Consider the following 12,044-nt stretch of genomic DNA (forward strand, 5'->3'; position numbering starts at 1 on the left):
GAGATATTGGAGGCTTTTTAGAGCGACAGAAGATTTTTGAGGCCTCTAGAGCTCTCTGGAGATATTGGAGGCTTTTAGAGCTCTCCGGAGATCTTGGAGGCTTCTAGAGCTCTCTGGAGATATTGGAGGCCTCTAGAGGCGTATGTGTTATACTGCGGCCAGTGAGTTGGGTGCAGGGTGAGCTGAATGAGGGCTCTAGAACTGCAGATACTGGAGTCTTCTAGAGGTGTCTGGAGATACTGGAAGCTTCTAGAGGTGTCTGGAGATACTGGAAGTTTCTAGAGGTGTCTGAAGATACTGGAGGCTTCTAAAGGGTGGCTGGAGATATTAAAGGCCTCTAGAACTGTCTGAAGATACTGGAGTCTTCTAGAGGTGTCTGGAGATACTGGAAGCTTCTAGATGTGTCTGGAGATACTGGAAGCTTCTAGATGTGTCTGGAGATACTGGAAGCTTCTAGATGTGTCTGGAGATACTGGAAGCTTAGATGTGTCTGGAGATACTGGAAGCTTCTAGATGTGTCTGGAGAAACTGGAAGCTTCTAGATGTGTCTGGAGATACTGGAAGCTTCTAGATGTGTCTGGAGATACTGGAAGCTTCTAGATGTGTCTGGAGATACTGGAAGCTTCTAGAGGTGTCTGGAGATACTGGGAGCTTCTAGATGTGTCTGGAGATACTGGAAGCTTCTAGATGTGTCTGGAGATACTGGAAGCTTTTAGAGGTGTCTGGAGATACTGGAAGCTTCTAGAGGTGTCTGGAGATACTGGAAGCTTCTAGAGGTGTTTGAAGATACTGGAGGCTTCTAAAGCTGTCTGGAGATATTGGAGGCTTCTAGAGGTGTCAGACTATACTGAAGGCTCCTAGAAGTTTCTGGAGGTACTGGAGGCTTCTAGAGGTGTCTGGAGATATTGGAGCCTTTTAGAGGTGTCTTACTGTCTTGAGATATTGAAGGCTTCTAGAGTAGAAATGGTCCGAACTGTTCGTCAGCATGCAATTCCTGGCGAACATCAGCTGTTCACATTTGTGTCTGTTCGCGAACCTATGGCGTGTTGAATCCACCCCCCATACATTATAAAGGATCCAAACTTTGACCCCCCACCTCAGAGTCAGCAGACACATGGCAGCCAATCAGCTATCCCTCCCAACTGGACCACCCCCCACCTATCAGAAAGCCAGAACAGAAGCCATTCTGCAGTCTGTGTTTGGCTTCTGTGCTAGGCAGATCAGGGAGATTGTGCTGCTGACAGGGTGTTAGATAGGCCTGGGTTCTGTGTAATCAGTGCAGATTATTGCTGCTTCCACCATTGTTCTGAACAGCTGCTAGCCCTTTTTAGGGCTGATACATTGTTTTTCTTGCTATTGTATTGCTGTTCTTGGTGTCCAGTGCACAAGTTAACTGTTGGAGACAGGTCTGCTGGTCCCAGTAGTGCACTGACCATAACCCAACAATCCTTCACCACCACTACTGGCACCGAATATCCACTACTGCCCTGCATAAGGTCTCACTGGCAGGGACTATACTTTGAGGTGATGGTTGCGCATAGTATAAACCTGTCCCCTGACCTCTGTGAAGTGACAATCAGTTCCTCCCTGGCAGAGTTTTTTTTTATATTGTAATATTGTAAAAAAAGAAACATGACAGGGAGGGGCAGGCCACACTACAGGGGTCATAGGGGTCGTGCTGTTGTGATTTCCTGTGGCCCTAGTATATTGCCCAGTGGTCAGAGGCCACAGAAGTAGTTGACTTGCTTACACAGCAGAGCTCCCCATCTTCTACCGCTTCTGCTAGGAACCTTGCCGCACCATCCTTATCCTCCGCTGATATGGGCAGCGCTCCCCATCCTCTACCGCTTCTGCTAGGAACCTTACCGCACCATCCTCATCCTCATCCTCCGCTGATATGGGCAGCGCTCCCCATCCTCTACCGCTTCTGCTAGGAACCTTGCACCATCCTCATCCTCCGCTGATATGGGCAGTGCTCCCCATCCTCATCCTCATCCTCCGCTGATATGGGCAGTGCTCCCCATCCTCATCCTCATCCTCCGCTGATATGGGCAGTGCTCCCCATCCTCTACCGCTTCTGCTAGGAACCTTGCCGCACCATCCTCATCCTCCGCTGCTATGGGCAGCGCTCCCCATCCTCATCCTCATCCTCCGCTGCTATGGGCAGCGCTCCCCATCCTCTACCGCTTCTGCTAGGAACCTTGCCGCACCATCCTTATCCTCATCCTCCGCTGATATGGGCAGCGCTCCCCATCCTCATCCTCATCCTCCGCTGATATGGGCAGCGCTCCCCATCTTCTACCGCTTCTGCTAGGAACCTTACCGCACCATCCTCATCCTCATCCTCCGCTGATATGGGCAGCGCTCCCCATCCTCTACCGCTTCTGCTAGGAACCTTGCCGCACCATCCTCATCCTCCGCTGATATGGGCAGCGCTCCCCATCCTCATCCTCATCCTCCGCTGATATGGGCAGCGCTCCCCATCCTCTACCGCTTCTGCTAGGAACCTTGCACCATCCTCATCCTCCGCTGATATGGGCAGCGCTCCCCATCCTCATCCTCATCCTCTGCTGATATGGGCAGTGCTCCCCATCCTCATCCTCCGCTGATATGGGCAGCGCTCCCCATCTTCTACCGCTTCTGCTAGGAACCTTGCTGCACCATCCTCATCCTCCGCTGATATGGGCAGCGCTCCCCATCCTCATCCTCATCCTCCGCTGATATGGGCAGCGCTCCCCATCCTCATCCTCATCCTCTGCTGATATGGGCAGTGCTCCCCATCCTCTACCGCTTCTGCTAGGAACCTTGCCGCACCATCCTCATCCTCCGCTGATATGGGCAGCGCTCCCCATCCTCATCCTCATCCTCCGCTGATATGGGCAGCGCTCCCCATCCTCTACCGCTTCTGCTAGGAACCTTGCACCATCCTCATCCTCCGCTGATATGGGCAGTGCTCCCCATCCTCATCCTCATCCTCCGCTGATATGGGCAGTGCTCCCCATCCTCATCCTCATCCTCCGCTGATATGGGCAGTGCTCCCCATCCTCTACCGCTTCTGCTAGGAACCTTGCCGCACCATCCTTATCCTCATCCTCCGCTGATATGGGCAGTGCTCCCCATCCTCATCCTCATCCTCCGCTGATATGGGCAGCGCTCCCCATCCTCTACCGCTTCTGCTAGGAACCTTGCTGCACCATCCTCATCCTCATCCTCCGCTGATATGGGCAGTGCTCCCCATCCTCATCCTCATCCTCCGCTGATATGGGCAGCGCTCCCCATCCTCTACCGCTTCTGCTAGGAACCTTACCGCACCATCCTCATCCTCATCCTCCGCTGATATGGGCAGCGCTCCCCATCCTCTACCGCTTCTGCTAGGAACCTTACCGCACCATCCTCATCCTCATCCTCCGCTGATATGGGCAGCGCTCCCCATCCTCATCCTCATCCTCCGCTGATATGGGCAGCGCTCCCCATCCTCTACCGCTTCTGCTAGGAACCTTGCTGCACCATCCTCATCCTCATCCTCCGCTGATATGGGCAGCGCTCCCCATCCTCTACCGCTTCTGCTAGGAACCTTACCGCACCATCCTCATCCTCCGCTGATATGGGCAGTGCTCCCCATCCTCATCCTCATCCTCCGCTGATATGGGCAGCGCTCCCCATCCTCTACCGCTTCTGCTAGGAACCTTGCCGCACCATCCTCATCCTCCGCTGCTATGGGCAGCGCTCCCCATCCTCATCCTCATCCTCCGCTGCTATGGGCAGCGCTCCCCATCCTCATCCTCATCCTCCGCTGATATGGGCAGCGCTCCCCATCCTCTACCGCTTCTGCTAGGAACCTTGCCGCACCATCCTCATCCTCCGCTGATATGGGCAGCGCTCCCCATCCTCATCCTCATCCTCCGCTGATATGGGCAGCGCTCCCCATCCTCTACCGCTTCTGCTAGGAACCTTGCACCATCCTCATCCTCCGCTGATATGGGCAGTGCTCCCCATCCTCATCCTCATCCTCCGCTGATATGGGCAGTGCTCCCCATCCTCATCCTCATCCTCCGCTGATATGGGCAGTGCTCCCCATCCTCTACCGCTTCTGCTAGGAACCTTGCCGCACCATCCTTATCCTCATCCTCCGCTGATATGGGCAGTGCTCCCCATCCTCATCCTCATCCTCCGCTGATATGGGCAGCGCTCCCCATCCTCTACCGCTTCTGCTAGGAACCTTGCTGCACCATCCTCATCCTCATCCTCCGCTGATATGGGCAGTGCTCCCCATCCTCATCCTCATCCTCCGCTGATATGGGCAGCGCTCCCCATCCTCTACCGCTTCTGCTAGGAACCTTACCGCACCATCCTCATCCTCATCCTCCGCTGATATGGGCAGAGCTCCCCATCCTCTACCGCTTCTGCTAGGAACCTTGCCGCACCATCCTCATCCTCATCCTCCGCTGATATGGGCAGCGCTCCCCATCCTCATCCTCATCCTCCGCTGATATGGGCAGTGCTCCCCATCCTCATCCTCATCCTCCGCTGATATGGGCAGCGCTCCCCATCCTCTACCGCTTCTGCTAGGAACCTTGCCGCACCATCCTCATCCTCCGCTGATATGGGCAGCGCTCCCCATCCTCATCCTCATCCTCCGCTGATATGGGCAGCGCTCCCCATCCTCTACCGCTTCTGCTAGGAACCTTACCGCACCATCCTCATCCTCCGCTGATATGGGCAGCGCTCCCCATCCTCTACCGCTTCTGCTAGGAACCTTACAGCACCATCCTCATCCTCATCCTCCGCTGATATGGGCAGTGCTCCCCATCCTCATCCTCATCCTCCGCTGATATGGGCAGAGCTCCCCATCCTCTACCGCTTCTGCTAGGAACCTTGCCGCACCATCCTCATCCTCATCCTCCGCTGATATGGGCAGCGCTCCCCATCCTCATCCTCATCCTCCGCTGATATGGGCAGTGCTCCCCATCCTCATCCTCATCCTCCGCTGATATGGGCAGTGCTCCCCATCCTCTACCGCTTCTGCTAGGAACCTTGCCGCACCATCCTCATCCTCCGCTGATATGGGCAGCGCTCCCCATCCTCTACCGCTTCTGCTAGGAACCTTGCCGCACCATCCTCATCCTCCGCTGATATGGGCAGCGCTCCCCATCCTCTACCGCTTCTGCTAGGAACCTTACCGCACCATCCTCATCCTCATCCTCCGCTGATATGGGCAGTGCTCCCCATCCTCATCCTCATCCTCCGCTGATATGGGCAGTGCTCCCCATCCTCATCCTCATCCTCCGCTGATATGGGCAGTGCTCCCCATCCTCATCCTCATCCTCCGCTGATATGGGCAGCGCTCCCCATCCTCTACCGCTTCTGCTAGGAACCTTACCGCACCATCCTCATCCTCATCCTCCGCTGATATGGGCAGTGCTCCCCATCCTCATCCTCATCCTCCGCTGATATGGGCAGTGCACAACATCACTGAACTACCTCAACCCGATCATTGGGGCTAAAATACTGTGATCACCGGCTCTCCTGCGAACGTGCGCACAAGCATGCCGACCGTCACCACTACACAAAGATTGCTGCCGAGAGGACTAACATTTACGTCCTGGAGGTGTCAACTAGTAAAAACAATAATTCACTCACCTGACATTATCACTAAAGCTCTTTGTAGCTGTTTGCGGGGCGGTAAATGTGGCGTTTCGTCTGTCAATGTAAATTGGGCTTAACCCTTACACTACCTGATGGACGCACGCTGGGCATTTTAAAGTACTTTATTCCACAAATGTAAGAATGTAATGTGATTTCTGCCCTTTAGAGATTAAAGCATGACTCTGCATCAACTACGTAATTTTTGGTGGAACTTTTGCCATGGACCCCCCTCCGGCGTGCCCCCCTCCAGGTGTTAGACCCCTTAAAACAACTTTTATATCACTTTTGTGGCCAGAAACAGTTCCTCTAGGTCTTAGAATTCACCTGCCCACTGAAGTCTAAGGCGGTTCACCCGGTTCACGAACATTTGTGGCAAATTCGCATTTGTGAACTGAAAATTTCGTGACATCGCTATTCTAGAGCTGTCTGAAGATACTGGAGGCTTCTAGAGGTGTCCAGAGATATTGAAGGCTTCTGAAGGCATGGATTACTCCTGACTTCCTGTCCCGGGGATACCTACCAACAAGACACAGACTGACCACATTTTATATCTCAGAAACAGGAAGTGGTGATAAAGCTATGGTGATAAGTGTAACTTCCTGTTTCTAGGAGAGAGCTCCTCCCACTTTCTGTAGTGTCTCGGAGACAGGAAATAGGGGGAAATCTTTCCAGCAATGATGCAGACATCAGTAAATTCTAAACATGGAAAGGTTCTTCTGTAGATGATCAGTAGGTGTCTTACGCTGGCAGTATGATAAGTAGGTGGCAGTATAAACAGTAGGTGTCTCAGTCTGGCAGTATGATCAGTAGGTAGAAGTATGATCAGTAGGTAGCAGTATGATCAGTAGGTGTCTTACTCTGGCAGTACGATAAATGGCAGTATGACCAGTAGGTGTCTCAGTCTGGCAGTATGATCAGTAGGTGGCAGTATGATCAGCAGGTAGTAGTATGATCAGTAGGCGGCTTACTCTGGCAGTATGATCAGTATGTGGCAGTACGATCAGTAGGTGGCAGTATGATCAGTAGGTGGCAGTATGATCAGTTGGCTTACTCTGGCAGTAGGCATCCCAGTTAATGAGGATGACGTGTATAATGGCGAGCTTCCTGCGCCTGACCCTCATGTCCACTTCTCTCCTCTGAAAAAGCCGCCTCTTCCAAATCGCAAACAGCCATTGGCCCTTCTTCCTGAGGCCCCGCCCCTCTGCTGCTCGGGCCACGTCTATAGCTTGCCTTGTGCGGGACATCCAGAAGGAGAACGTTCTGTGAGGAACACAAAGGACACAACGTCATCTCCACAGAGATATACTGGGCACATATAACTCTGGCTACATCTACTGGGCACATATAACCCTGGCTACATATACTGGGGACATATAACCCCTGGCTACATCTACTGGGCACATATACCTCTGGCTACATCTACTGGGCACATATACCTCTGGCTACATATACTGGGCACATATAACCCTGGCTACATATACTGGGGACATATAACCCTGGCTACATCTACTGGGGACATATAACCCTGGCTACATATACTGGGGACATATAACCCTGGCTACATATACTGGGCACATATAACCCTGGCTACATATACTGGGGACATATAACCCTGGCTACATCTACTGAGCACATATAACCCTGGCTACATTTACTGGGCACATATACCTCTGGCTACATATACTGGGCACATATAACCCTGGCTACATATACTGGGCACATATAACCCTGGCTACATATACTGGGCACATATACCCCTGGCTACATATACTGGGCACATATAACCCTGGCTACATATACTGGGCACATATAACCCTGGCTACATATACTGGGAACATATAACCCTGCCTACATATACTGGGCACATATAACCCTGCCTACATATACTGGGCATATATACCCCTGCCTACATATACTGGGGGCATATACCTCTGGCTACATATACTGGGCACATATATCTGCTGACTACATATACTGAGGACACTGGCTGTTTGCCATTATGTGCATTTACTGGTGAAAAGCTGTCTCTTATGTGCATTTACTGGTGAAAGCTGTCTCTTATGTGCATCTACTGGTGAAAAGCTGTCTCTTATTATGTGCATTTACTGGTGAAAAGCTGTCTCTTATGTGCATTTACTGGTGAAAAGCTGTCTCTCATTACGTGCATTTACTGGTGAAAAGCTGTCTCTCATTACGTGCATTTACTGGTGAAAAGCTGTCTCTCATTACGTGCATTCACTGGTGAAAAGCTGTCTGTCATTACGAGCATTTACTGGTGAAAGGCGGTCTCTTATGTGCATTTACTGGTGAAAAGCTGTCTGTCATTACGTGCATTTACTGGTGAAACGCTATCTCTCATTATGTGCATTTACTTGCCATGCCCACTTTAGTCGCCGCAAATTTCCTCGAACATGTTGCCCCCTACCCATTTGACTGCCCCCTCATATGTGCCAGTCTAGAACCGGCCCTGTACCCCTGCCTACATATACTGGGCACATATACCCCTGGCTACCTGTTCAGGGGACATCTCTCCCCCTGGCTACCTGTTCTGGGGACATCTATACCCCTGGCCACCTATTCTGGGGACAGCTATAGACCTGGGGCTACCTATTTTTGGGGAACCACTGCTGTCAGATTAAATGTATTTTGGGGAACTGCTGCCATATTATCTGTATTTTGGAAGAACCTCTGCCAGATTCCGTGGATTTTTGGTGAAATGCTGTAAGATTACCGGTACATGTATTTTGGGGGAAGGGGGGGAAACACTATGGCAGAGCTCAAACTTCCCTGGCAGACCTTTCACAGCAATATTAAAATCATGTATATTTGGCCCCACCCATGACCACACCCACATTCTGTTGCGTGGCCACGCCCATTTTTTCGGCGCGCCGATTTTACCAGTAAAAAAAAATCTTTTGTCAGTACATTTTTAGGTATTTGTCAGTAAAAAATAACGTGAAAGGTTGGCAACACTGGCGGAGATAAAAAGTTCTAATGAAAGCATCTGCTGCTCAGCCTCTCATAAGGAGTCTACAAAACTTTTGTCTATAACACTTTGTATGACGTTCCCTAATTAGTTGTTATCTCGGGATCTAGGAGTGTGTCTGTTCACTCCTGTCCCACCCCTACTTATGACCAAGAAAACAAATCAGCAGAGGAGGATGCTGTCTTTCGGGGAAGCAGGTACAAGGCATTCCAGAACGGACTGGCCAGGGGTAGTGTTGGGCGAACACCTGGATGTTCGGGTTCGGGCCGAACAGGCCGAACATGGGCCAGATGTTCGGCATGTTCGGCCCGAACGCCGAACTCAATGGGAGTCAATGGGACCCCCGAACATGCCCATTTTGGGGGCCCCATGGGGTCGCAGGCATAAGGGGGGAGCATGCCCCGGTCGCGGGGGGGGGTCGGAAATTCCCCCCACCCCCTCCGCTAGCGCTCCCCCCTCTGCCCGCTTCCCCATACAAAAAGTTTGAAACAAGTTCAATAGTACCTGGGCTGGTGGCACTGGCTGGCAGTGGAGTGAGGAGGAGGAGGAGTCCGAGTAGCAGAGTGACGTTGAGGCCGGGCAGCGGGCGGTTCAGCGCTAGTACCTTGTGGTACTTCCGCCCTTTCTCTGACCTCACGTCCTCTGCGTGATGACGCATACGAGGGTACGCGTGATGCGTACCCTCGTATGCAGAGGACGTGAGGTCAGAGAAAGGGCGGAAGTACCACAAGGGTACTAGCGCTGAACCGCCCGCTGCCCGGCCTCAACGTCACTCTGCTACTCGGACTCCTCCTCCTCCTCACTCCACTGCCAGCCAGTGCCACCAGCCCAGGTACTATTGAACTTGTTTCAAACTTTTTGTATGGGGAAGCGGGCAGAGGGGGGAGCGCTAGCGGAGGGGGTGGGGGGAATTTCCGACCCCCCCGCGATCGGGGCATGCTCCCCCCTTATGCCTGCGACCCCATGGGGGGCAGTATTCGGCCGAACAGGGCCCTGTTCGGCCGAACAGGGGCCCTGTTCGGCCATGCATTCAGTAGTTCGGCGAACCCCGAACAGTTTGGCCGAACACCACTAGGTGTTCGGCCGAACTCGAACATCACCCGAACAGGGTGATGTTCTGCAGAACCCGAACAGTGGCGAACACTGTTCGCCCAACACTAGCCAGGGGCAGAGGGGGGAGATTTCCTCCAGGCTGCTGGTACAGTGCCTGGTGCATTGAGGTTTTTCTTGTATAAGGCAATGTGAAGCACTAGGCTGGCTGAGGAGGCTTGCCTTATGCAGAATCCATAGAAAAAACTCTGCCTGCTCTCTCACCATTGTAAAGACTGCATGTGGGCAGCTTGATAAGGAATTACACAGGGTGAAAAGTTTTTGACTGTTCCTAGACTCCAGGATGGCTACTTTCTGACTTGTGTGAGAGACTGACAGGGACAGGAGTCCGATTACAGGCAAGTAGCCTCTGTGTGATGTGGGACTGCAATACTATCTAAGCTCTCTGCTCCCTCTCAGTATCTCTCCTCTTCTCTCCCTTATTAACCTTTCTTTCCCCCCCTCCCCTAGTGCTGGCTGTCTTGTCATACAGGAAAGCTAAACAAAAGTTATTTTCTCCCCTCTCTCTGGATAGTGTAATGGTTAAGGGCTCTGCCTCTGGCACAGGCAACCTGGGTTCAAACCTCAGCATATCTCAGCTATTCCTGCTCAGTAAGCCAGCACCTATTCAGTAGGAGACCTTGGGCAAGACTCCCTAACACTGCTACTGCCTATAGAGCGCGCCCTAGTGGCTGCAGCTCCTGAGTCCGCCAGGAGAAAAATGCAATATAAATGTTCCTTGTCAATCTCTACTTTGCCCCCCACCACCTCTTACCCTCACAATTTAATCACCCCGATCTTGTTATTAGTAACCCCAACCTATAGCTGCCAATACATGCATTCATTGTTACTGACAGATTCTTTCACTAGGATTGAATCTGGTGATCACCAACCACCCAGATCGATTATACTTTCCATCAATGAATCCGTTGCACAAATGTATCAAATTTACGATCAAACAGTACATTTTTCAATTGCACTAAACCACCGCTGGTTTAGTGCATTATTTTCTGGTGAAATGCTGCAGCATTGTGATTATTTTAATGGGGGAGGGGGGGGGGGCGGCGGCACAGATTTCCTCACCTGGAGTGACAAAATGGCCAGAGGCGCCCCTGCGTGCGAACTTTCGCGAACCGCAATAGACTTCAATGGGGAGGTGGACTTTGAAAACTAAAAAACACTTATGCTGGCCACAAAAGTGATGGAAAAGATGTTTCAAGGGGTCTAACACCTGGAGGGGGGCATGGCGGAGTGGGATACATGCCCAAAGTCCCAGGGAAAAATCTGGATTTGCCGCAAAGCAGCGTTTTAAGGGCAGAAATCACATTGGGCCTGATTCACAAAGCGGTGCAAAGTGTTTGCACGCCTGTGAAAAGCCCTTTATCACGCCTAAACTCAGTTTAGGTGTGATAAAATGAAACTCGCGCGCAATCGCGCGGCGCTCGGTGCAGTGTGCGCGATGCGGCCATTAAACCCTATGGGCGCTGCGCGCGAAGTTGCGCGATTGCGTGTGCAACACTTTGCGCGCGATAAAGAGCACAAAACGGTGCTAACTCAGTGGTGCAAAGCTTATCACGCCTAAAGTTATTTAGGCGTGATAACTGAGTTATCACCGCTTTGTGAATCAGGCCCATTGAATGCTAAATTGCAGGCCTAAAGTGCTTTCAAACATCTTGCATGGGTATACATCAATTAGGGAGTGTAATTAGAGTACTGCTTCACACTGACACACCAAACTCACTGTGTAACGCACCGCAAACAGCTGATTGTGTAGTGACGGCCGTGCTGGACTGGTGCGCACCATGGCGAGAGTGCAGGCTGTGGCGGTGTTCAAGCCCATATGGTCGCCGGGCTGTGGTAGCTCAATGATAGAACAACAGTGACTGTCCAGATGATCAAATTTGGTCTGTCCACAATGAAGCAACGACCTTATTATCTTGGGTGTGCCACCCCCACCCGAGACACTCAAATAGCCGGCGGTCATTGCTTCATTGCGATACGCAAGCCCCTTCACCGCGGCAAGGTAATGATCACGAAGGGGAATGGGCACATGTACATGCCTTTTGTTTTGTTGTTGAAGCTGCAGTGCAGCCAGAAATATTAGGCACGCCCCAGAAAAATTAGTATAGCGGCCGCTGCTAGCAGCGGCCTTAAAAATTCAGGAATCCGCCTGGAGTCCCGGACCCTGTTGGTGGTGGTGGAGAAGGCAAGCGGCCTGCAGGCAGACATGCTGTGTGTGGGGACTGACTTAGTCTTCGGTCGTGCAGCAGCCCTCCGGGATCCATGCCTCATTAATTTTGATAAAGGTGAGGTACTGAACACT

The 12,044-nt window shown here is 52.0% G+C and overlaps 1 protein-coding gene across 5 annotated transcripts in view; it reads right to left on the bottom strand.

The window, feature by feature from the left end:
* Positions 1-12,044, bottom strand: part of C6H1orf167 (chromosome 6 C1orf167 homolog) — a 185,829-nt gene that overhangs the window by 74,631 nt on the left and 99,154 nt on the right. For all 5 annotated transcript variants that reach the window (XM_068238753.1, XM_068238751.1, XM_068238752.1 and 2 more), the window contains exon 6: positions 6,698-6,906. In XM_068238753.1, coding sequence (XP_068094854.1) covers positions 6,698-6,906 — 209 coding nt within the window. The remainder of the gene's footprint in view (positions 1-6,697; positions 6,907-12,044) is intronic.

Source organism: Hyperolius riggenbachi, chromosome 6 (assembly GCF_040937935.1).
Source record: "Hyperolius riggenbachi isolate aHypRig1 chromosome 6, aHypRig1.pri, whole genome shotgun sequence".
Lineage (NCBI taxonomy): Eukaryota > Metazoa > Chordata > Amphibia > Anura > Hyperoliidae > Hyperolius > Hyperolius riggenbachi.